At 38.3% G+C, this 27,316-nt stretch overlaps 1 protein-coding gene across 3 annotated transcripts in view; it reads left to right on the top strand.

The window, feature by feature from the left end:
- Window positions 1-15,488, top strand: part of SIM1 (SIM bHLH transcription factor 1) — a 72,996-nt gene extending 57,508 nt beyond the window's left edge. For all 3 annotated transcript variants that reach the window (XM_066254462.1, XM_066254461.1, XM_066254463.1), the window contains 2 exons: window positions 7,253-7,655; window positions 9,679-15,488. In XM_066254462.1, the coding sequence (XP_066110559.1) occupies window positions 7,253-7,655; window positions 9,679-10,409 (1,134 nt within the window). In that variant the 3' untranslated portion in view covers window positions 10,410-15,488. The remainder of the gene's footprint in view (window positions 1-7,252; window positions 7,656-9,678) is intronic.
- Window positions 15,489-27,316: the final 11,828 nt, after the last annotated feature.

Genomic DNA, 27,316 nt, shown 5'->3' with positions numbered 1-27,316 from the left:
TGATGACTCTTTACCTAAAGCTTACTACTTCAGTGTATATTGCTTGGTGTAATTCTAACTCCTTAAAAAGGCAAACTTGCAGTTTTTGTGAGGTGTTGCCAAATTTCCCTCCTTAGAAGTTGCATAAAAGTTGGCATTTCCACCAGCACTAGGCAGAAGCACTGCGTCCCCATACCCTGCCAGATGATATATTGTCAGGCTTTGGAATTTTTGCTAATCTGATTACTGAGAAGTGGTATCTCAGTATTACTTTAATTTGCATTTATCTTATTAAAAAATTAATCACCTTTTCATATGTTTAAGGGCTACTTTATTTTTTGTGAATAATCCACTTGTCTTTTGACCATTTTTTATTGTGCTTTCTTTTGGCTTCTTTTGTTAGCTTTTGAATTGAGAACTGAATTTATTTGTATTTTTTTTTTTAATTTAGGTGTCCAAGCTGTGTATCCTGTAGATCCAGATATGTAGTACTTTTATTAACTTTTCCCCAGAACTTCTGTAGCTTATGTTTGTATTTGCCTATTTCTTCCAAAGTTATTTAACAGCATTTTTCCCAAGTGGAAGGGTTTTTAAAATTTTAATTTTCTTTTTCTTTTTTTTTTTTTTTGTATTTTTCTGAAGTTGGAAACGGGAAGGCAGTCAGACAGACTCTGGCATGCGCCTGACCGGGATCCACCTGGCACGCCCACCAGGGGGCAATGCTCCGCCCATCTGGGGCATTGCTCTGTTGCGACCAGAGCCATTCTAGTGCCTGAGGCAGAGGCCATGGAGTCATCCTCAGCGCCCGGGCCAACTTTGCTCCAATGGAGCCTCGGCTGTGGGAGCAGAAGAGAGAGACAGAGAGGAAGGAGAGGGGGAGGGGTGGAGAAGCAGATGGGCGCTTCTCCTGTGTGCCCTGGCTGGGAATCGAACTCAGGACTCCCGCACGCCAGGCCGATGCTCTACCACTGAGCCAACCGGCCAGGGCCTTCATTTTTTCATTAGAGAGTATTGTTTATAATATTTGTACTTCATAAAATATACTGGTTTTCTTCATAGCCTAATACATTTCAATCAATTTTGATGATTAGTTATGTACACTAAGAAAGATTCAGTCTGTGTTATCAGTGAGTAGACTTTGATACATAGCCATAACTTTTAACTGATTGTTTTTGTTAAGTCTTCTGTAGTTGTTTTTTTAAATCTATTTTTTTTGTATACTGACAGTGGTGTCTTAGTTTCCTATTATTTGAATGTTTGTCTCCTTGTAACTCATAGTTTCTGCTTTATAAACATGGTATTGCTTTGTTGTTTGATAAGTAGAAAAAAAGAGAGAGAAAAAATATTTGTAAGCAAGAGAGTGACATGATTACATAAGACTTTCAGAAAGATCTTTGAGGTGGCTGGGTTCTGGGAACCCCAACCCAAGGCTAGGTTGGGGTTTCCAGGAGCTTCTTTTAATTTTCCTCTGTCAGAAAGACAGAAAGTAGAATGGTGGTTTCCAGGGGTTGGAGAGTAATGGGAGTTATTATTTAAGGGGTACAGAATTTTTGTTTTGCAAGATAAAAGGCTCTGGAGATGGATAGTGGTAATGGTTACACAGAAATGTGAATGCTTCTGCCATTAAAATTCACACTTCAAAATGGATAAGTTTGAAAGTTTTATGCTATGTATACATTACCGCAATTAAAATAATTTTCAAAAAGAAAAGGAACAATTAAAGAGAGTCAGGAAGTGGGTAACAATGCTGCTGTAGACACATGTATAGGGTTTTGTATAATTTTCACTTATCTGGAAAAAATGTCCAAGATTGCATATGGTACTTGCACATTTAGTTTTTTAGAAACTACCAAACTGGTTTCTAGAGAGGCTGGACCATTTTACATTCCCACCAACAATGTGTTTGAAATGTGGCTCGTAAATATTTCCTCCCTGTCTGTAGCTTATCCTTTTAGCCCTCTAATAATGTCATTTGCAGAGCAAACATTTTTAATTTCAATCAAGTCTAATTTATCAGTTTTCTTTTATGCATTGTACTTTTGGTATCAAGTCTAAGAACTTTTTATCTAGCTCCAGGTCTTGAAGGTTTTCTTTCATGTTATTTTATAAAAGCTTTACAATTTTACCGTTTACATTTAATTTGTATTTAAGTTATGACACTTAGGTTGTGGTTCATTTTATTTTTGCCTATGTCCAATCACTCCAGCATCCTTTGTTAGGTCTGTTTTTCTTCTATTGCATTGCTTTTGTACCTGTGTTAAAAATCAGTTTGGCGGCCCTGGCCAGTTGGCTCAGCGGTAGAGCGTCGACCTGGCATGCAGGAGTCCTGGGTTCGATTCCCGGCCAGGGCACACAGGAGAGGCACCCATCTGCTTCTCCCCCTCTCCTTCCTCTCTGTCTTTCTCTTCCCCTCCCACAGCCGAGGCTCCACTGGAGCAAAGATGGCCCAGGCGCCGAGGATGGCTCTGTGGCCTCTGCCTCAGGCGCTAGAATGGCTCTGGATGCAACAGAGCGACACCCCAGAGGGGCAGAGCATCACCCCCTGGTGGGCATGCCGAGTGGATCCCGGTCTGGTCCATGTGGGAGTCTGTCTGTCTGCCTCCCCGTTTCCAGCTTCAGAAAAATGAAAAAAAAAAATCAGTTTGGCATATTTGTATGGGTCTATTTCTGGGTTCCCTATTTTGTTCTATTGATCTCTGCATATCTATTTCTCCACCAGTACCACACAATTATGATTACTATAGCCATATGGTACGTTTTGAAGTTGGGTGGACAGGGTCTCTCACTTTATTATTCTTTTTCAAATTATTTTAACAATTTTAGTTCCTTTGCCTTCTGTATAAATGTGTATATATTGAAAACTTTCCACCTTCTTTTAGCTATTTTCTCTGATCCTTTTATTTTTTCTATCCAATATTTGTTTTCTTACACATCTTCCAGCTTTTCTTTGTTTTATCTTTTTATATCTATTCTCCTTTTCACAATTTGTAATTTATAATTTTATAATTTGTAATTTAATTGAAGATTTATTCAAGTTCTTTGACTTTGGTCAGTTTTTATTGCATTTTTTTTCTTGTTTTGTGGTTGTTGGCTGTTTTTTTCTTTGTCAGTTTCTCACTGTTAAATTTCTAATTCCAGGTGTTGTGTGCCCATGTGTGCGTGCCGTGTGTGTGTGTGTGTGTGTGTGTGTCTGTTTCTTCAAATCCTTGTTGAGGGTACTCATTACATTTCAGAGAGTTTGTTGTCTTATAATTTTCCTTTGTTTCATGGTTAGTTACTTGATGAGAACTTTTATCCAGCTGGGATATTTGTATTTCCATTTTCATGTTTTATTATTTTTTTTCTATAGAAATTTAATAGGGAGTTTAATTTTTTTCCCCTATTCTTTGGCATTTCATGGGCTGGCTTACTATTTCAAGAGCACTCTTTCCTGTCAGTTTGGTGAAATATAGTTCGTAAGTGTATAATGATGGTGGAAGGGAGGGGAAGGAGGAAAGAGGATTTGTCTGTCTTGTTTTTCTTTCCTGTTTGCTGGATTCTTAATTCCCCCTGTTCCTTCTTTCCTTTCACTGCTGTGTGTAAGGGACTTGATCCATTCTCAACTTACTTTCTTCTCTTATGGAAATGACACTTGTCTGAAATTGCCACTTTGGATTCTGCTTTATTTTGAGCCCTTTTACTGTGGCCAGTGCTGTGGATCACCGTGTGCTCTATTATGGTGATGTCCCAACTCTCTCTCTCTCTCTCTCTGAGTCCCTAAGACCTTCTTTTTATCCTTCTCTCTGTACCTACAGGCTCACAGAAGCTGCCGTTTGACTTTTTAAAAACATGTAAATAATCTGAACTTTGGCATATTTTCTGCCTGTTAGTACTGCCGATAGCATGGGCCACATGTGATTTAACTTGCGCTCCTTGATGACCTTATAGGTTCTGGAGTAGAATGTGCAGAGACATATAGATTCAAATGGCAAACATTATCCTTCATACTCAGAAGCTTCTAAAATATAATAATGTATTGACCGAAAAATATCATGTAAATCCTTCTAAAACTTGGGCTATAATTGGATACTTGGGGGAAAATCAACATTATAGTAAAATTATAACTTATATAACTTTCTTCTTATAACCATAATAATAAGAATTCTTGGACATGAATTATAATTTTAAATAATTCTCTCCCTTAAAAAATAAAATATAAGGAAAGGCATAGGAATCATATGTCTCAACACTGGATAGTATACCAAATACTGATGGTATCATATAGGATATGAGAGCTGAAGGAACAGTTAGAGAAAGTTTAATCTAACCAATGCATCATCCTACAGATGAGGCTAAGAAAGAGAAAGTAGTTTGTCCAAGGTTACCCTGAAAGTTACAAGCAGGGATTGACCTGAAACCAATTTCTCTTGGCTTCTTGTCCCTATTGCCTGTTTCATTAAATGGGCCCTTTTCTGGATCAATCATTAGTAGGTTAACTATCAGCATGACCCTTTTTCTGTTGGGACAAAAGAAATTAAATCACTTGTCCAAGATGGTGCATGTAGTAAGGAGCAAAAGTAGGTGTGGGGAAAACCGGGAGCCTTGCTAAGCAGCATTCATTCACTGTGCCACTCATGCTGCGAATTTCTGCTGTCTGACCTCTTTCCTCTCTGCTCACTCGCTCTCTTTCCTCTAACACTTCCGGAACACCTGAAAGAGTTCAGGTCAAATTATGGGGTTGTACTGTTCTCAACAGAGTTCACTTCTAGTGCAGTTCCTTTTCAAGGAACGAATGTGGCTCAGAGTTTTGATGATGCACACAGGTGCAAATTTACAGGGCACGAGAAACAAAGGTTTCTGATTGGGCTGTTCCTCTGTGCCTCTAAAGCAAGGTGAGGTCTTGGTCTAACTCAGTCTACCAATTTTCGCCTGTTTGAAGGGCAATGTACCCGCTGTTGTAGTTTCCTGACTGTTGACAAGAGGTTTATCTCTCAACTTTTTTGGGTGCTTTGGGTGCTCTTGAAATGTGTATCTCATGTATGCCCAGGTTACTTTGTGTTGAATTTTCTTTGTGAGCGAAGGACTGAATGTTCTTCTTTGCTGTGCCAACACCACTTTCCCATATACACTCAGGGGAAGCTTTTACCCTTCTCAGCAGGGCTCAAAAGTCTTGACTGTAGTACTTCAGAAATAGGCCTGGTTTATACTTCTATTGAAACAAGCAGAGTCTGGGCAATTCCTGGCATGGAATAGCACGATGATCTGAATTTTCCCTAGGCAAGCACATGGATGGTGTTAGCAAAGGGCAAATGCATATAGCACTCTGATCCTCACTCGGTAAGGAGAGGGGGTGCCACCGCTTGCTTGGTGAAAGGGAAGGTGGTTTCTTGTGACAAGAAAGGCTGGTGCTCATGGGGAGAAAACACTGATGCCATGTGTGTGGGATGTAGGCACACGGAACTTAGGATGCCTTGATGTGCCCAACTCATAGTCCTGCAGGGAAAGAAGTTGGATTGACTTTTATTTTTTCCTTGATGGAAAATGCTGATAGTCCATATGTACATTTGGAAAATAATTAAAGTAATAATTAGAAATGGTAATGGAAAAACCTTGAACCTGGACCTTGTACAGAACTCTGTCCTGAGCACAATGTATTTATTAGCATCTTTTGGAGCTACCCCATAGGAACTTCTGTACCTCATTGCTCTGGTTCCAAGAGCCCCGGGCTGAGCTGCCTGTTAGCACTGAGTGTGGAAGGCAGTCTTCTTCCTTCTGCTGAGGGTGGGCCTGGTGAGGGAAGCAGAGAGTTTGCCTGTGCTGTGTAGGTCTTATCATGGGTAAAATTTGCTCAAGTAGCACATGACAAGAAAAGAACAATGGAGCCAAGGAATTTATCTTTCCTCTTCCTTCCCCCTCCCACCATAGACATCCATTCCTCTTTTTCTCCTGGCTAAGAATAAAATGTAAAATGGACTTATATTTTGGTTCCTGAGACTATAAAGCAGTTCATGCCACTTTTCTGGAAATCTCTCTAACACCGGATTATTTTTCTCTCTCTTCTCTTCCTTAACAGTGTTTTCTCTCAAGTGTAAAATCATGGTTTGGAATTCAGGCTTTGAGACCAGATAGACTATGGGGTGGCCATACCCTCTTATTAACACTCTCAGTGGTGCAGTTTCCTCATGGATAGAATGGAGATAACGTTACTGTCCAGGTGGTTATGAGGATTTAATGATATAATATATATATGCAGTGATTAGCACATTGATAGGCATACAGTAAATTCTCAATAAATGGCATTTATTAATTTCATAGCAGGAAATCTCTAGCACCTAGCTTTGTATTTGGCATTAGATAACCAAAAATGGACAGAAATTATGTTACTGATATTAGTGGCTCATGAGGACCTTCAAATGGAGCGTATCTCCTAGGGAGGTCTGCTGAGCCTTTTACGTTTCTTTCAACACCAGACCAAATACCCTGGCAACAAGTAAGCAGTTTAATTCCAACAAGGCACAGCATGGCCTGCAGCTGTGTTTTCCTGATGATCCTACGCATATGCATATTTGAAGTTTACTTTAGAAAGCAAGAAACCAACCCCAGTGAGTAGGGCCAGCTCATACGGGCAAGACTTTTTAAAAGTTGTATTGCAATTGAATTAGGTAAGCATTTATTAACTAGCTTACCCTGTAGCCAGCCCAGCCCTCAGAGAGTTTACAGTCCAAAGTAAGGAGTTTGGGTGCTGCACATTGATGCCTTCCTTAATTCTTATTTTTGTTTTCTAATTCAGAAAAAAATACCCCAAAACCCGTGAAAAGGAAATACTGTAGAAATAAAATCTGAAGCTTTCTTGGACTCTCCCTTTGGCAATACCATTTGGGTAGTGATAGAGAATTTGAGTTAGATTGTTGGCATTGCCCCCTGCTAACCCTGTGGTGTCGGGCAAATCGTGTTCCCTCTTTGGGCCTCACTATCCATACAATGGGTTACTAATGTTTCCATTAAAGGGTTAAGATAAGAACTATGTGGGGAGGAGGATGTAATTCACACTAAGCACTTTCAAGAGTGCCTGGCATTTAGTTTCACCCGTGTTTGTTATTATTTTATCTCCTCTTTTCAGCAGCCAAAAGGATTTTGTTTTGCATGATTGCTTCCTGGGTGAGTTGGGGGTGCCCAGCTGGTGCTAGAGTGAGTCTTCTTTTGGTGTCTTCAGCCCATTACGTCCGTAGGGGTGCTTGCTCAGTAAAAAGGCTATTTTTTTAAAAGTGTACGTTTTTCACCTTCTCGGTTTCAGTATTCGGGATTTCACACGGAAAGATCGGAATCTGATCACGACAGTCAGTGGGGCGGAAGTCCCCTGACAGACACAGCATCCCCGCAGCTCCTGGACCCGGCTGACAGGCCAGGTTCTCAGCACGACGCGTCCTGTGCCTACAGACAGTTCTCGGACCGCGGCGCGCTCTGCTATGGCTTCGCGCTGGACCACTCCAGGCTGGTGGAGGAAAGGCACTTCCATACCCAGGCCTGTGAGGGGGGCCGCTGCGAGGCCGGCAGGTACTTCCTGGGGACGCAGCAGGCGGGGAGGGAGCCCTGGTGGGGCTCCCGGGCAGCCCTGCCCCTGACCAAGGCGTCCCCGGAGAGCCGAGAGACCTATGAGAACAGTATGCCTCACATCGCTTCAGTCCACAGGATCCACGGTAAGGCCGCTGAAATGGCTGGAGCTCACAGCAGCGGGTCCCTGGGCAGGTTGATAGTTCTCGAGGTTGGACACTGCAGTGACTGACCCAGAGGTCTTCTCCTTTGAATTTACAAAACAGAAACTCACACCAAGACTTAAAAAAATCAATTCCACTTTCTTTAACGGTATTCATTTTGCTAATAGTTTGCCAAATACATTTATTTTTGGACAGGAGAGTAAAAATTATTCCCATTTTACACATCAAAAAAGTATAGAAATTAAGTTAAAGTGAATTGCTAAGTCTGTTCAACTTGTAGTTTTGTACATATTTAATTTTTGTGTGTATTGTTTTCTTGGTATTCTCATGCTTCAGATGTGGGCTTAATTGGTTTGGGGGCACATCTCGCTGCGTTTTTCCCCGAGGGTTCTGTTGGCATTCTAGGGCAGCCTTTGTTTTATGGACTATCACTCACATCACAGGAATTTAACCTTTATGGCCCTCCAGACATTAAATGCCATTAATTGCCACCTTTCATCCTTATTGTGGCAACCCACAAGGACCCCTGTGAGTAAAGGACCGAGAGAGATGTGGAGTACCCAGAGATTTTCACCTGAGGCTATTACAGGGCTGTTTGAACACACAGAAATGGGCACTGAAGGGCAAGCTGTCAGTGCTACTAATGCTATCCTTCATTCATTTGAAAGAAAACTGGTCAAGGAACCCATTCTGTCCATTTCAAACTTGGGTCCCGACAGGTCTTTGAAACCCTTCTTATTTCTCTAAATGTCAATGACATTAAAATTGATCCAGTGGCCCTGATATTACTCTCCTTGCTGCGTCTTTAGGGTGAGCAATGTTCTAGATGGTGTTGTACTCACCCATAACAGCTTTTGTCAGATGCCACCCAGCACTGCCTGCCTTCTATGATTTTAATTTTCTGGTTTTGCTTTTTACTTTTCTCTTTTTACTTTGAGTTTCTCTACTTTGGTAGACTGGTAATAGAAGCCCAGGGCAAAGGGCAATGGCTTGCCAAAGAATGGAGCGAAGTGAAAATCCTGGCTTACCGTACACGGTTTGGAAGAAAATATTGAAAATAAAATAAGGAGAGAAGGGAAAAGGAAAGCAATGGATCACATGATCCAGGGCTTCTCTGCTGCGTTCAGCAGTTCACAATGGTCATGCGTCCCTTCCTGTTTCTCTTTTTTCTTTTATACTGACTTCAGACTTCTTTGAGAATTATTTAATTCATGAAATGTATTTTGGATGCACTATTCCTGCATATTAGAGCTCTCTCTTTGGTTCAGATTGAGTTTTATTACCATTTAAAATTTTTATTTATCTTTATCTTATTTCAGATACAAGTTATTATATGATTATGTGTAAAACTGAGATTTTTACCACTAGATTTGAGAAGGCTATATTTATATTTTTGATTGGGACAAGACATACACATATCCATGCACACATCTACACATATACATCTATATCAATGTGTATGTATTAACACTCACTTTAAAAATTACATTAAAGTTTTTTTGTAACTCTGCTTAAGATACATTTAGCAATATTGACATTTCAAGTGATTTATTTGGAATTGAGGAAATAACCCAGCTTATATCATTGTCTTCCCAAAACCCATTGAAAGCATTTTCTAAGCATTAATTTAACATGACGCTTTTCTAGAAAATAACATAAACTAAAGCTATGTATTTTTCTTTTATAATTTACAGCCAGACAGGTCCAATGATATGCATATGTGAAGTACAAACACACTTCACCTGTTTGCTAATTGGCATTCACAACCTATGAACAAGGTTTACCTTATAAAAAACATGTTACAAACTTCATCTACACTTAAAAGCCACAGAACGATGAATTCCAGAACAATACTTTGACCCTCTATCATGTGAGCCTGTCTGTTTCAAATATTGCTGCATGTATTAAAGATGAAGAATATAATGTTTGTTTTAAAAAGAAATACACTTACATTTTGGGGGATGAATTTTGAGAAGACTTACCTTTTACTTTTTATTTTTTCCAGGGCGAGGCCATTGGGATGAAGATAGCGTGGTCAGTTCTCCAGACCCCGGCTCTGCCAGCGAATCAGGTGACCGCTATCGCACTGAGCAGTATCAAAATAGTCCGCATGAACCTAGCAAAATTGAAACTCTGATAAGAGCTACCCAGCAAATGATTAAAGAAGAAGAGAACAGATTGCAGCTAAGGAAAGCACCCCCAGACCAACTGGCTTCCATTAATGGAGCCGGGAAAAAGCACTCCCTCTGTTTTGCAAACTACCAACAGCCCCCACCGACAAACGAAGTCTGTCCTGGCTCCACTCTTGCTAACACTTCACCGTGTGACCACATCCAGCAGAGAGAGGGAAAGATGCTGAGCCCCCATGAAAATGACTATGACAACAGTCCCACTGCACTGTCTCGGATAAGCAGTCCCAGTTCGGATCGCATTTCAAAATCCAGTTTGATCCTAGCTAAAGACTATCTCCATTCGGATATGTCTCCTCACCAGACAGCAGGAGACCATCCCGCCGTCTCTCCAAACTGCTTTGGCTCTCACCGGCAGTATTTTGATAAGCATGCTTACACATTAACTGGATATGCCTTGGAGCACTTATATGACAGCGAAACCATTAGAAACTATTCCTTGGGCTGTAATGGCTCACACTTTGATGTAACTTCCCATCTAAGGATGCAGTCAGACCCAGCACAAGGACACAAGGGAACATCTGTTATAATAACCAATGGAAGCTGATGTTTTTCTAAAATATTTTGTTCTTTAAGGATCTCTGAAACATATTTATAGTTTAGTGCCCCATGACCAGGATTTACTATGCTACAGATTGTTAGAGAGGATAATTTTTAAGTTACTTGGTGTTTCACATGTGTTCCTTTGAAATCAAAGAAAACAGCACTAGCATTCAAGGTTTTTCACAGATAATGGAGCTGAAGTGAATACACAAATTTCCCCTCTAATTATATGGGAACCGAATAGATACATTTTGAATAGAAAATACTTGTGTGGATTAAGTGAGCATATACACCACATGAAAGGACTGATGGATGACAACATTGTGCTGTGATGAACAGTGAACCTCACACAACACAGACCGCTATCTATACTTTATGTGCAGACATATAGATTATGTACCATAAATATACCCCAAATGAGTAACTTTCCTTAACCTTAGAACGTTAGGATTCTTAAAGAAATTTTCATTCCCAAGTTAACTAAGAAAGAGAGAGATGCGTCTTGTAAACTGTTTTCCTTTCTGTGTTTCTAAGCAGCTAGCTCATTTCGTTCAGGTATAAATTAGGGAAATGGTTATGGATATGGTATAAGAATGAGTTTTCACCTGGTATCCATTATAAGCAATCAGGAAGTGGTGATTTTTTACCTTACTTTTGAGTTAGGGAACAGGATCACATTGACATATCAGTAAGGGTTTTTCTAAGTGAAAGTACAGAGATGTTGAGACATACATCAAAAACTTGGAGTGCCCAATTGGAAATAGTTAGTGAAGATAGGTCAGAGGCAGAGAGAAATGAAATAATATCTCAAAACAAATAATTTAAGGTTCAAAATATAGAATCAACATATTTGGGGCTCATAAAACCAACCAAATAAAAATTTCAAACCAATTCAAGAAAAAAGGCTAATAAGGACAAAAGCTAAGGGAAACCAGTGAAGTGCTACATGATAGCAGTTATGTGTTTGAAAACATTTCAAAGCACAGATGTGCAAATGTGACAACATGTGGAAAGCCTCAGGAGAGAGTCTTAAGATAAAAGCTGAAGCTGATGGAAAAGGGATTAAAAAGGCAAGAGTAGTACTTTGACTGAAGGAACAGGCAAAGTATTCATATTTTTATTGTTTGTAAACAACAAAAACAAACCTTGGTCTTAAGTTCATGTGAAACAGTAGAAAGACCAGCAGACTAGATGCCAAGATCTCTCGGTTCTGGTTCTGACCCTGCCTATAACTTATTTTGGGAACAGAGATGTACCACTCTCATTTCCTGGGCCCTAGTTTCTTCGTCTGTATGGCAGTTCTGAAGTTCCATGGCTCCGTAGTTTGGTGATGCAGCAGAACTGAACTTGTTAATCATTAAGTGATAAAGTTGTTGAAACTGATCATTCTGGCTTTTCTGTACTCATATAGAGGTCTAGACACTTTATAATTTAAGCAGGTGCATGGACTCTTTTAAGCGTGTATAGTTACAGACAGACAACTTTCTAGTTCAGCCAGTATGTAGATGGTAGAAACTGATAAGGGAGGAGAAAAATAAGATTTATTTAAGGTACTATTCCCTAGTAATCAAAGCAAAGTGACATAGGTGATTAAAGAAGTTTCATAGCTAATGTTTTCTAGGAGTCCTACACCTGAAACTCTTGCCATATTCAGAGGGAATGTATTGGAAGAAATTGACTTATAATTTTAAAGATACCGTGATATTGAACACTCAGGGATTACTACTATATTTTCATCATATGACACAGTTATTTGGCAATCCATAGGTAGGTGACAATCTGAATGATGCTAATCTGAGAGGGGAATACTGGGTTGTTTGCACATGAGGAAATGGCTACATAAAGTTAAATAATTATATCTTGGGTATGAAACAATGTGCTGTAAATGGAAAAAAGGGCAAGTAAGTGAGAAAGTTAGTGGTTATATATATTTTCAAAAAAGTTCAAACAATGAAAACTAAATTTTGAACTATACTAGCAAAAGTATTCAGTAATTTTGGGAAAAAATATTTATGAGAAGCTCCTGGAATACTTAAAATAAATTTTTGATCATTTTGCAACATGAAGTAAGTTTTTAGGAATGCTTAAGGTTTTGCAGACTTCTGTAAATGGATAAATGGTTTACAGACACAAATATCTGAAGAATATGGTCTGTTTTGGAAAGGAAATCTATATAGATGTGGTTTACTGATGGATATACATTCTACGAAAAGGTCAGAGACAGACTATAAAGGAAATAGCATCTTAAGAATCAAGGAAAATGAACTGATAGGAAAGAAAAGAATGTCAATAAAGAAGTTTCAGTGGAAAATTAATATAGAAGATAGTTAATTGAGGAAAGAAATAAATTATAAATTTTACAAATAGGGGGTAATTAGAAGGAATAATGATCTTTTAAATGGTATGACCAATATCTTTTAAGTGAGGACAGAATTAACTAAATTACATTTTAATTAAAATTTTTGATAGATTGACCCAGTTTTAAATACAAACTATTTATTTTATAAGTCAATAATTTTATAGTAGCATATTTATTGTATTACTTACACTGCCTTACAGGCTCACAGTATTATATAGCTTATATTTTTTGCAATGTGGCATGATTATTACAAAATGTTCCAAGATAAGTTGAGACAGTTTAAGGCAAGGTATCTTTTTAATATACTGTACATGCAGACATGTTTAAATATATTTACAACCTACACTCTTTTGTTCTGTGCAGGAACATATTGCCTCATAATGAAGATGTCATCTGTGTCTTTTTAAAATATGGGATATAAAATATGTATGTTTCCAATAACTTAATCAGTTAAAATTAAACTTATATTGGCTTTAGTTTTGATCCTTGATTTCCATAACTTTGTTAAATGCTGAGAATCATAATACTTGATTAAAATGGAGAGAGAGGTATGATTTTTATATCACCTTAGGGAGTCATAGCAATGTGCTCTATCCAATTGCTCTTACAGTATGAGGCAATTCATTAGGTGAAACTAAGCTCAAGCTTTCTAGTAATAGTAAGAGTATCTTTACTGCCCATTTTACTTGCCTGCCCTACCTAACTTTAAAAAGTGACCAAAGAAATCAATATATACCCTGTCTTTCTCTGGAAAATTTTGTGAACACTGCTATTGAGAACATACAGATTTGACATTTTATTTTTGGATGCAAAATATTCTTGTCACAGTCACCACAGGTCAGACACATAGGTGTGCTTCAGCTCCATCTTTTGACATCCTATGTTGAATATAACAGACCAGCTTTTCTCAACTGTAACTGCCTTATATATTCAATAGGATAAGAGGAAACAGTGCTGATGGGACATTCAGAAAAGAACAGGATGCAATAAATGATTTGCCTTCAGTAAACCCACTCATTCTTTTCTGATTTTATTTTATGGGAGTTAGACTATTTCTATTGTGTAGTATTCTTAATTTTTCTCTATACCCAGCTGCCACATGATGCTTCTGGGCAGAGAATCCACTTAAAATAAGCTTTAATGGGATCTTCCTGAAAAGGATAATATTCTCGTATTTTTTTCTTTTCTTTTCAAATGGGGGGTGGTGGTGGAGATTGATTCAATAAAAAATCATTTGGAAAATATGCATAGATACTTTAAAATAAAAATAAAGGTTTCCCCACCCACCTACCCACCCATCCAAGACCTAGACCAACTAAGTTTGATAGAAGACACTACAGCTAAAGAGACATTCTGTATACAGGTATAATATTTTATAGCTCTCTCTCTTTTTCAAGAGAAGGACATTATTAAGGTGTTCAATGAAATTCTCTTGGTACTAGTAGAATTTGGAAGTGACGGAGTGATATTTGAAAAACTGAGAACTTCACCATTTTCGGGTCACTTACCTGGCCCAGTGGATAGCTTACCCTGTAAATACACTTTCTTTAATTTAAGGATTTTGAATGCCCAGATCTGACTCCCCAGTTCACGCAAATCACATAGACATACATTCTGTTTTCTAAATGACTTAATGAAGAATGTAAATCCTATGGTTTCTAAGTAAGTGGTTCAAATTTTATGTAAATGTCAGTATTTTCAAATAGGAATTTGACTCTAATACAGTTAAATTTATTGGTTAGTTCTTACTGGGAAATGCATTGTGGATAAAACATTCATTATCATTCTAAACTTTAAATGAATGACAGAATAGCTATGAACATATGGAAAGGATATCTTACATAAAAAACGTTCTTGGGGGGAATATCCATGTGGGGTACGCATTTCTTATGCACAAGAATTGTACGGGTAGTCCTTAACTCAAAAAGTGAGATTGTGCTCACATCCAAATAGGGGTCTGTTCAGAGTTCCTTCTCTAAGTTGTGTGCAGAAAGGCTGTATGTGTGTATTACATATATTTACATATATGTATTAACACACAAACACACACATGCAATGGTAAAGCGAGAAACAAGACTGTATTCTGCTGTGCTCCTTAAAAACTGATGGTTCATATAAGAAATCCTAATGAATAATTTTAAACCAAACATTTATAGTTTTAATTATTATAATTTTGCTGCATGGGGCTTTGCTTTCATAAACCTATATAGTAGAAAATTTGTCCTAATTTGCTGATCTGGAACACATTTAATCACAATTGAATTTATACCCAACAACCCTGGAGTGTTTACATTTCAAAAGAAATGAAATGGCGTGAAGATTTTAGAAGTACTGTAACTTTTTTCTTTATTTTCCAAAGGGGACATATTTCAAAAAAAATGAAACATATGAGTAGGCACTTCAAAAAAGATAAAATATTTTATGTTTGTTTTTTGACTGACATGGTATAAAAAGGATTATATTTGTGAAAGAAGATACTGATTGCCAATATTTCAAATACCATCTTGCAATGTAAAGTTTTTAGTGACATCGTAGTATAAATCTGTAATTTGAACTTTTACTTTGGAATGTAAAGTAGAAAATATTAGCTATGTCAATGATATCTTGCAAAGTGTTTCCATTTATAATTATTTATATTGTAAATAGCTTTCTGAAGTAAATTCGAAGTTAACATGTGCATAAAATGTATTTATTATGTGACGAATTTTTTGGTTTTAAATATAGTTACCGATATGCACTTTGAGTCTGAATTATTCATTGAGAAAAAAATCTTTGTAAGACAAAACACAATGTCAACCAGCAGATTTAGAACAGCAAAGAAATAGGACTGTTTTTCTGCCAGATTCTGTTGGAATGGTTAACACACACACACACACACACAAACACACCCGCGCGCGTTAAGAGACCTAACAATCGAATGTCACATATATGCACAGTAACAATTAAATGATGAGTCTAATTTTTACTAGACACTGGAGATTTTCTCAGTTTTTCATTGGAACATCTTAAGCAGTACTTTTTTGGTCGGCACTTTGCTAAAATAAAGCAAGAAATTTTTAATGCCCAAGGGAAACAAAAACATAATATTGAGGTTATTTACTTTGCTGTCATTCAAAAGCAAATTAAAAACACATCTTGAATAATTTTTATTTTATAACTTAAAGTATTTTTTTACATTTAAAATGATGAATTAGGGTCAAACAAAAATAGATTATCAGATGGTTTTCTCTTAAGCATTTTCATAGCACCCACCTTTTTTTTCTCCAGAAACTTCTGACTTACCTTGATATACTCTAGAAATGGTCAATATGGTCAATTCAACCAACACGATATATTTTTTGTTCATCAGAAATATTGTTTATGTTTCATAATGTTTTTGACAAAGCTGCATAAAAATATCATTGCCATTAATATCACAGCATTTTTCAGATTTTTTCTAACATGATTCTTTAAATATTTATATTAGTGCTTTTGCTTCTAAAAATAAAATTTTCACCTACTTTATACTCCAGAATAACTGTACTTTCAGTTTAATCCATAAACTTTATGGAATATCTTTTACATGCCCCCAATGGGAAAGATACCAAGACTCTTATTGTAGGATGTTATAGGAAAGCACAAACAAAGGGTCTTTGATTTTCTTTATATGCTTTGAAAGTGTAAATTCTTTAGATAGTCATAAAAATGACAAGCCCTTATTGAGTCAGACTGTGCCAGGCACTAAACCAAGCTCAGGCTGTCACTGAAGTCTCAGTAGAGGGCATCACGGAGGACATACCAATATGCTCCATCTCAATAATGAGGAAAAGTGAGGTCAGTGGTTAAGGGACTTAGTGGCACAGCTAGTAAGTGGTGAAGATGAAGTTTGAATCCAGGCAGATTTACTCCAAAGCTTTACTTTACTTCATTCTGCCTTCTTTCTATAATAATAATTTAAAAATTAACATTGTCTAAATAGTGGCTGTAGCAAGAGATCACTTAATCCAATTGATGGAGGCTCCAGGAGCCCCATGAGTGGTTTCAGGGCTGGGTTGCTATTTCTCCCCATCACACAGACATGGATGACCAGCCCCAGGATGCTGAGGCCAAGCCTGCTGCTCCCTTACACAGTATTTCGCCCTCCTACTGAATGAGCGGTCTGATGTCTCTTTTGTATGCCCATGAAACCAAGAAAAGTCTAAGGCATGAAAAGCTATAGGCAAATTAACCTAAAACAATTCCCATCATATTTGAAAAAATTTTTGAGGCTTTCTCAATTAACAAAATACAACTATACAATGTTTTTACCTACCATTTTTAGGATGGCCAAAACAAAGTATTACCTTTTTCATGATAGTCCTTAAATACTCTTTTGTGTCATGGAAATCTTTTTTTTTTTTTCCCCTCTTTGGATAAAAACCAACCAAATCCCACTCCACCAATAACTGGTATGTTGGTATTGCTTGCATTAGTTAAGGCCCTGGGTTTGAGGGTACTTTGTGGGTTGAGCTTCTGGGGCTATTGCAACTGCCTGAACGTTATTTGACAGGAAGGCTGCCCGCCCTCAGAACACAGCTGATTCCTATAAGATGTCTTTAGGAATTGGCATGAGCCTGCTGGGATCAATCATCTCTGGCTGCCTCAGTGGTGGTGGTAACTCATGGGTGCCAGCCATCCAGGCAGCCCATCCAGCATTCGGCTGCCTTGGCCTCTGCCTCATGGTGTAAGGAGGGTTGATCTTCTGTAGCACTTCTCGGCTTTTCTATAATTATGCCTTATAACTTAATATGTACTGCATTTACTGATGGAATCAGATCCAGGATGGGGGAAATGTAAGACAGCCCCTGCTTTGAGAGTTTGTAAATAATCTCTGCTTTGTTCAGCTTCCCCCAGGTCAGGCTCCTGTGTGGGGAGTAATTCCATATGGGAATCTTACTCGAGTGCCATCGAAGTAAACCTTAAAGGGAATCTTGGCAGTATCTCCCGAGACATAAGGAAGTCATTCTCAGTTTCTGGGGAGGATTTTCTGATAGCTTTGTTTTGTGTCTTTGTGTGTGTGTGTGTGTGTATTTAAAATAAACTGAATGCAACCCAAAAAGTCTTTTTATGGGTGAGATCTCCAGAGTTCACTTGGAAATAGGTAATTGGGATCTAATGTGAAAAGAATCATCCAGACAATAATTGTGGTTCATTATTCAGGGCTTTCCACATTTCTGATTTCTAATATTAGCCCTTGTGTTAGTCACATGCCCCATTAGTCGGGCTAGACAGAGTTTATCTTGGTGCCATGCTAAACCTATTTTTTTTTAATTTATAAGGTTAGAGACACATTTTTAATCAGAATTTGCAAGGTCATAATTGAAGGTCATCAATAGGTAAGAAAATTTTTTTCAGGTTGAGGAGGAGAAGAGGTGGAAAGGCTAGCAAATTTTGGCACAACTTAAATACATCTTGCAATCACCAGTGTACTTTGCTTAAATACTACATCTGCTATATAATTGACTGATTTTTTTTCTGAATAAAATTAACATATATAGGAGATATCTTTTAATTTAAGACAGTATATTTTATACTTGAAATTCATTTTTCTTTCATGAATACTGCTATTGGTCCATTTAATGTCCCCAGAAGGAAATAAGATGGCTAGAGAATTCTACCACTCTTTCATAACCCCTGGGTTGGTCTATGGCCAGGTCTCCAGGTCTCCTTTAGAGATTTTATGACATAATGCCTTGCTGCAAATTTTTACTTGTTTTTTCAAGCTCATACCATCCTGCAGACATCATGTCATGTTACTTCAGTAACCATCCCTAAATGAGGACTTTAACAAAGAAATATATACAATATAACCATTGTGCCACCCTCACAGTTACAAGAATTAACAACTCTTGCCATCAAATCTATGGCATTTTTTTTTTATAAGGAAGAGATTGAGATTAGGTGTCAAATTTTGTCTTTATGTGTCCAAGTCCTGATGCCTCTGGCCATTCCCTGTCTTAAAACCTTTCACAGCTCTGTTCACCTGCTTACCCTCCTCCCTTCTCTCTCTCTCTCTCTCTCTCTCTCTCTCTTTTTGACTTGACTCAGCTCCTCTCTGATTTTTTACATACACTGGTGTTCATTTGACACACACACACAGGTAAACACACACACACACACACACAGGCACACAAACACTCCCTGCTCAGATATTCTCCACTCAGTCAGCATGGCTGCTGTTGTAAACGCTGAGAGCAACCTGAATCCCACTGAGTTGAAGCCAGAGTGCGCTGCTTTACCTAGTTACCTCTTCCCAGCATCTCAATATATATCTGTCTCTTTGCCCTTTTATTTCTGCCTGCTTCTCTTATGAACCAGTGACTTCCTCTTTCCAATGAGGATGCTAAGGCTTTGCATCTCAGAAAGCAGTTGTGAGCATGCAGCGGAGCCACGCCTGGGGAGCCCTCAGCGGACAGCAAAATGCTCACTAGATGTTGGCGTTGGTGTCAGAGAAAAGAGCCTCAGAGAATAGAGTCGGGCTGTTTCCCACTTCCCTCTCATTCATCATCCGGTCAGAGCTCAATTAATTCACTGAAACTCACCGAGTGCCGGCATGTGCTGACATGCAGCCAGTCGTTGGCAAACCGAAGGGAAGTGCCGCCCCACACTCAAGAGGCTCACAGCTGGGGGAAGGAGGAGAGGGAGAACCAGAGGCCCTTCCGCGCCTTTGCCACTTTCCTTGCTGCTGTCCCAATGGCTGGGAACTCCCCTTTCTTTGACTCTCCATATTGATGTTCTTAGCTAACTTGGCAGATTCTCCCTCAGGTTCTCTCATGTGTTTGGGTTCTTTCATCAGCAGCAAAGACCCTCAATGCTGGGATTGTTCCCTCTCCTTCTGTTCCCTCTAGCTCTGGCCCCCAGAACACTGCCTGACAGATGATGCAAACATGGCAGATATGTTTCCAATGAGTGAAGAAGTGCTCCCTCACAAATGATGATGATTTCAGACTATTTTATCTTGGTCTATAGTCAGTATCAAAAAACTTCCTGGGGCTTCTGTTACCCAAAATAATATTCTGGATTCAATAAACATGTTTTTGTTTCTGTTTGTTTGTTTGTTTGTTTGTTTGTTTTCCTGGCGAGCAACTTGCTTTCCACATTCTGATTTTGAGACTTGACCAGGTTCATTCATCTTAACGATTTCCCCCTATTACTTGTACCCTGAAAGGGTGATATCTATGTGACACCCTGGGGCAGTTCTGACTGATGGTGAGTGTGAGCCCCCCTGTCCTGTCTCTTCTCCCCTCTCAAACCCACCTTTTCCTCTCACTTGCCCCAATGCTTCTTTTGCATTTTTGGTGCATATTCCATATTTCCAAGTTGTCTTATATGACACAGACCCATTAAGAACAGCGTTTTCTCTAAACCTTATCTTGTCATTGTGTGAGATGCCACCACAAATTCAACTTGCTTATTTTCTTTCCCAAATCCCTCTCTTCCCCTCAAATTTCTATGCTATACATCTCCCACACTGTCGACAGGGTATTTTCTTTTCCTGAAGAATTTATGCCATTTATCTACTTTAAAAGCCCTTCTGTATCCCTAGTGAGGTTGAATGAAATTGTAATCCCTTAGCTTGTCACATCAGGTGCTTCCCAACTGAGCCCCAAACTACCTCCCAGGTTTCTGCTGCGTGGGTTTTTTCAGTCTCCCTGGAATGTGCCATGACTTTTCGCTATCCTGGGGCTTGGCACTAGGGGCTATTCTCTCTTTGAAATGCTTTCACAGCCATTTTATTGAAAAAATTCTTCTTCACCCTCCAACGCACAGAGCTCTCCCGTGATGCCTAAGACGGATTCCATTTGGGAAAGTTTTGCACCTCCTTTCTGGGCTCTCACAGTACTTGGTGTATATTTCTGTTATAAAATTTAGGGAGTGTACTGTGAGTTGTAGGATCTTTATTAAACTATAGAAACAATAGGCTGGATAAAAATTGGCACATAATAGAAACGTGTACAGCAATAAAGAGAATATTTATAATTTTTCAACTTTTTTTTATTCAACAATGTGTGATAGACATCTTTCTAAGTTAGTTTCTATATATTTCTTTTATTCTACTTACAGGATATATGATGTTTTATAGTATAAATGTGCTTTGGCTTACTTATCTATTCCCTGTTTTGATAGCCACCTATTATTTTCCAATTCTTATTATTTTACATTAAATACATGTATATGTTTTATATACATATATACATAAAATAAACATCTTCACAAGTAAATAATTTTGAATCTGTGACTGAATTTCAGCAGAGCAGTTTCCTGGAAGTAAAATTGCTGGGTCAAAGAGTATCTTCTTTTTTTATTTTTTATTTTTGTATTTTTCTGAAGCTGGAAACGGGGAGGCAGTCAGACAGATTCCCACATGCGCCCGACCGGATTCCACCCGGCACGCCCACCAGGGGGCAATGCTCTGCCCATCCGGGGTGTTGCTTTGTTGCAACCAGACCCATTCTAGCGCCTGAGGCAGAAGCCATGGAGCCATCCATAGTGCCTGGGCCATCTCTGCTCCAGTGGAGCCTTGGCTGCAGGGCGGGAAGAGACAGAGAGGAAGGAGAGGGGGAGGGGTGGAGAAGCAGATGGGCGCTTCTCCTGTGTGCCCTGCCCAGGAATCGAACCCGGGACTTCTGCACACCAGGCCGACACTCTACCACTGAGCCAACAGGCCAGGGCCTCAAAGGGTATCTTCAATTTTTATAAATACTATCAAATTGCCCTCCAAAGACATTGTAAAAGTGGACTCTCCCCCAATAGTATATAAGATTATAAGATTATATTCTTGTTTTTTAATAAAGTTTTATATATGGGTCTTTTGTATTTCTTGACTTTATTCCTAGGTACTCAATAATTTTATGAACTGCCAACATGTGGATCTTTAAAAAAAAACTTTTTTTCTAATTTGGAATTTATAGTGTTTAGGAAAATGCTAACTTTTTGTACACTTATATCATTTTAATTATCTTTGATTTAACTTTTGCTATTTCTAATAGTTTTTAGTTGATTCCTTTGGGTTTTCTGGGTAGATGATAATATTTATATTCCAGTATTTGTAATTATTCCTTTTATTTTTTCTATATTAGTAAGTTTCTAAATATCAATAACAGATATTCATTTTTATTAAATGCCTTTTGGCATTCAAGATGATAATACATTTCTTTCCTGATTTCCTAATTTGAAACATTCTTTCTTACGGTTAAAGCATCCTTATATTCCTGGCCAAAACCTATTCAATCAAATATTGTTTAATATACTCTGTGTTCAGTGTGCTAGTGTTTAACTTTGGACTTTTTCTTCCATATTTTCAGTTGTGATCTTTTTGTCTGGTTGGTTTCTATTTGAATAGGGGTTCTTTGAGAGCAGGACCCATACATATACTGTTCAGTTGTAAGTACCCCTTACCTCACATAGCACCTGGTACATAGTAAATTCTAAAACCATATCTGAATGCCTGTATTTGTGCTCCGAAGACCTGGATTCAAATCCCAATTTGATTCAAATCCCTGATGATGTGGATAGGTCCCTCGTATCAGTTGTTCCTTTGTTTGTGCAATGTGATATTACTTTCTCAAAGGGCCTATGTAAAGATGAAATGAAAGGACATATTTATTACAGTGACTAGAGCATAGAAAGTAATTAAGATTAGGTTCTTTGCTATTTCCTTTGAAATAGAAAAATAACCTCACTTTATCTTATGCTATGGGAAGGTTATCAGAGCAGTCCAAGAAATTTTTAACAGGTAAGATTATGGGTGATTCAGAACCTCCACATTCTTACTGTAAAGTTACATGATGGATGTCATCCTTCTTTAGATCACTGTCATTAAATAAACATTTGTTAGATACCTTATGACAACTTGAGAAAAACTTAGCATCATCTAGATTGTCAGAGGCACACATGCCACACATCTTTTTGGACTTTTTTTTCTTTTAAACTTATTCCAAAGGTGTCCTGAAAGGGTAGACTTGATGCTAATCAGTTGAGTTGCCAGTTCAGTTTAGCAATAAGCTTGAGAATTTTAATGATAAGAGTGGTCTAATTTGGGATTTTTCTTTCTACTGGAAAAGGAAAAAAAGTAACTGGACCATTTAAACCTGAAACCTTCCACCATCAACTTAAATATTAATGTTTTCTCATATACAGGAAAATATATTCTATTGCCTATGCATGAAGTTGAATCGATGTCTCAGTAAAACCCTCTGGTGTCATCTCACTGGATGGTTTCAAATAGGAATACAAAGCCCAGATGAAACTAAGATGAGATAGTAGAAATTGTGACAGGGCTATTTTTGAAATGATGCTCTTAGGAAAAGCTGCTGATTGAAATCAATACCTCAAGACCCGGAATTTGAAAAGACCATTTCTGAGACCTGAGAGGGTCACTGAATAGAAGTGTCAGTTGATGGTATTCAGACCATGCAATTGCTTTCACCAAGGTGCCTCTGTGTTTACTTAAGTGACTTGTGGTAGCTGGTGGCTGAGCATACATTGAGAGTCTTCCTCGACGCAGGCTCAGGGGAGGAGGAGACTAGAGGGGACATCATCTGCAGTTTAAATGAGGAAGTCCTAGTGTGCTATATTGGAGGAAATAAATTGAACTGGATTTCCTTTTTTATTTATTCCCTGGAGAAAAGAATCTGTGAAGAATGGGAAAATACAAACATTTTCAATGTTAAAAAAAAATAGTGTACCCCAATTGTATTCATTTCAGACCAAGTCTTATTTAATAAGTTATAATTGATCAGAAAATGATTTTGTACAGATCTCTGCTAGTGTCTCCCATTGTCTTTGAGGCACATGCAGTCATTTTCTTTTTGTCAGGTGTAAGATTTTGTCTGCGTTAATGTCTGGGGAGGGGTGAGGTAACACAGAGACTATTCATGCAATTTCAAATTGCTTTATATAGAAGTTGCCAGATCACTTATTTATAAACATATAATATGATATATGTATAATCATCATTTGAGGTAATTGTGTAGGGGAAAATGTAGTTTTTAATGAATGTATTAGGCTTTCAGTTTTTTATAGCATTTGATTTTAAAACTTAAATTATAGGCAAATTTGATTTGTCTTTTTGTATGTCAAAGTGAGTAAATTCATGTTTCTGTGTCCTTAGCATGTGTGTATCTGAATCATTAATTTTGTTCACTATGTTTAAGATTGTTCATTTAAATGAAATTGAATACTTTTTTAGGTTCAGTATCCTAAATCTAGCCCTCTACTTTCCCGTCACCGTGGGACTGTCCCAGATCCACAGATATGTCACAGGTATAGCTGACCATCACAGATACAGAAGTAACAGTCTCCACCTCCAGCCCAGACATGCTGCAGGTGTGGATATACCCTTCATAACCATAAACTTGCCCAAACTGAATGCATATTAAGCTTTGGAAACTGAATCAAAGTTTTCAAATGTCAGAAGAACAGTGTAGAATGCCACACAGCCCAATCAGTTGCTTTGGTCTGTAAAATTATATTTCGAAGGTGCTGCCACTTTTCTGAGAAACTCTTCCGCTGGGGAAGCTGTGAACACAGTGACAGGGTGTGAAGTAAGATGGGGCTGGATTATTAGGAGCATTATGAGGAAGACAATCAGCAGAGTTTTATGCTTCTCCCGTGTGCTGACACATCTGACCTTGAATCAGAGCCCATTTCTTGGACCTTTACATCACGTGATTATGTATTCTAGCTATAGAGATTCTGCTTACCACCAACGTTAAGTTTGCCTTCTTTGTCTTTTCATGTATGCCAAAAAATCAAATCAAACCAAACCAATACAACAACAAAAGAAGAGTTGATAAGATAGGCTGGAAGCCTAATTAAAGAAATTTTCTGCTATTTCTACTTCTGTTTTTGCTTTTTTCTTCTTTTTTAAAATCTAAAAATAAATAAAACAATTTAAATGTGACCTCAAAGTCAGTCTTGCTAATCCATACTCTATCACACTAGCAATGCAACCTTGACCAAAGTACTTGATCTGTCCAAGTCTCAGTGTCCTCAACCATGAAATGGAGGAAAAGAAGGATTCCTGTTTTAAAGAATTGGCATAAGTATGAAAAAAGTCATGTCTTCTGTAAGTAATCACCCATCTAACTTTGAACGTTCTATGACTTGGATTGGGGAACTTTAGTTAAAAGACCTGAGTGAATGTCTCTTGGATATAAACACCCAAGAAGCTGTGTGAGTGAGTGACCTTTGTGCAGATACAAAGGAATGCATGTGAAAGGGCTTTAGAAAATTAGCCTAGAGGTTTTAGATTGTCTCTTTTGTTAATTAGCAAAAGAAAAAGAACGCACTGATCCAAATCAGCCCTTTCTCCATGTCAGCAAAATGGCCATTAGTCATTCTTTCCCCTTATCACCTGGTCTCCCTCCCTTGTAATCTTGTTACCTCTGTTCTGCTTCTGATCAGTAAAAGCTAAGGAAGAATGAAATTCAGGAGTCTTCTTAGCCTCCCTTGGCAGGCCTCCCCCTGTTCCTCTTGACACAAGTTTGTGTGTTGAGTAGGTTTTTTCCACAGGACAATGGTAATTCCCAGCAGGCTGGAGTGCTACAAGTGGTGACCCTGATGTTGGGCAGATAGAGTATATTATGCTCACTTTGTTAAATATGACACTGCCCATGAGGAGGCCGTTGCCCAGGTGATATTAATGTGTGTCTCTGGGGGCAGGTAGAATCCTTGTAGCCTGGTGCTTGGTTTTGGGATTAAGCCTTTCCCACCTGTTTTGATGTGGGGCGGTACAATCCAATCATGCCTCAGAGAAGTGTCTTTGTATTAGAGATTTCCCTATTTTGTATATTGGATTAAAGGTTTGGAATCTACACTATAAAATGGGGGCAGAATGAGAGCTTGCACTCTTGGTTCCTGGGATGATTAGCATGAGAGAGCAGAGGGAGCAGAGCAGAGAGCAGAGAAGAGGCCATGTGGCCAGGAGAAGCAGCCAAGATGGCGGAGTATTGAGTGAGAGGCCAGTTTGTGCAGTTTGATGTTGGAGAAGGAAGGAGATGGGGAACTGAGGAGAATAAGGCTGGTGAGCTAGAAACCTTTGATTCTAGGAAACTCGGATAAGTCAGTGGCTTTGTGAGCACTGAATGTGAGTGGGTTTTGGAGCCCAGTGTGTGTTTTTTGCTTGCCCGCCGGGTGCAAGCTAGGATTAAAGACTATGGCCCATCAGCTTTTGGCTCCATTGTTTCTTTACCGACTGTCCGAATCCAATGCGAACCTGCATGGTCCAGGCTGCTGTGATGGTGGCCCTGGCCGTGGCTTCTGGCTTTACACCTGACATGTCAATTTTTTCAAGTCTTCAAAGCATGGAAGCATAGTACCTAGGACATAATTAGTACTCAATAATTAGTACTCATTAAATATTGTTATGATTAGTACTATGATTATCATCATCATTATTATTTTGGTATTATTCTTTGAGCTACATTCTATAATTTCTGTTTCTAGTATTAAACTGACAATCAGAATTAATATTTATGGATTTTCTAGTTCAGAGGGTTTTAAAGGACATTGTGTCTCATCAAAGGCATTCTTTGTAAAAAGAAAAAATGTTGGAATGTATGTGGTAGTTTTATTTTTATTGCAGTTCTTTAGTGGAATTCCAATATTATTCAGCATGTTTTATGTTTACAGAATTATTTAGGGTATAATCAAGAATACCATAATACTGTCTTCATAAATGGGCACTGTTTTAAAAACTAGGCATAATTAGCAGGAAGATATTCATAGTGTGGTTCTGACATTATTATGATGGCAATATAAATTCCATGAGATGGAGAAGACCCAGGGAAAGAAGGCTATAGATTTATTATAGTAAGATGCATTTGCAATATGGATTGTACTTATCTTTTTATTTGCCACAGACAATGTAAATTAGGAACATCTGAAAGAAGATTCAAATAATTTAGCATCTGTAGCCCCCTATAAAATAGGCTGTTCTGATGCCTAGAGTGGAAACAGAAATTTCCTATTTTCTAACTGTCCTGATATCATTTGGCATGAAGTCCCGAGGTAGCCTCCCACCAGTGGTGGACAGGAAGCCATCCTGAAAGAAAAGTGAGGGAAATAAAGAAAAAGTGGGACTTGCTTGCCATTGTTTCCTCTGCTCTTTAGTGCTCTGAAGAAAGATGTCATCAATGAATAAAACTCTTTGAGGGGGTAGAGTTTGAGGGTAATGATGTCTTCAAGCCATTTTCCATCCTCATGGTTTTTTTGTTGTTGTTGTTCTTTTATTTCTGAAATTATCAACTTTAATAAGTGTAACAGCGATTGAAAAATTAAATTTATGTAAGTATGTGCAGTCTGTTAGGGTGTCCTTCATAGCTCTAAGCGTTTCTGGGTGGATAAATTTCTCAGCATATACAAAGAACACCACTGTGCTCCAAGCATGAAGTTAATCACCATGGTGACAGATGAAGGGAGGAGGGTCTATCACCAGCCTGGAACCTTATCATAGATTCTCATGTTTGCTCTTCCCCTAAACCTTATTATCATTATTCTCATTTGACAGATGAGGAACCTGGGACTCGAAG

The sequence above is a fragment of the Saccopteryx bilineata genome, chromosome 1 (assembly GCF_036850765.1).
Source record: "Saccopteryx bilineata isolate mSacBil1 chromosome 1, mSacBil1_pri_phased_curated, whole genome shotgun sequence".
Classification (NCBI taxonomy): Eukaryota; Metazoa; Chordata; class Mammalia; order Chiroptera; family Emballonuridae; genus Saccopteryx; species Saccopteryx bilineata.
This window is presented reverse-complemented; position numbering and strand designations above follow the sequence as displayed.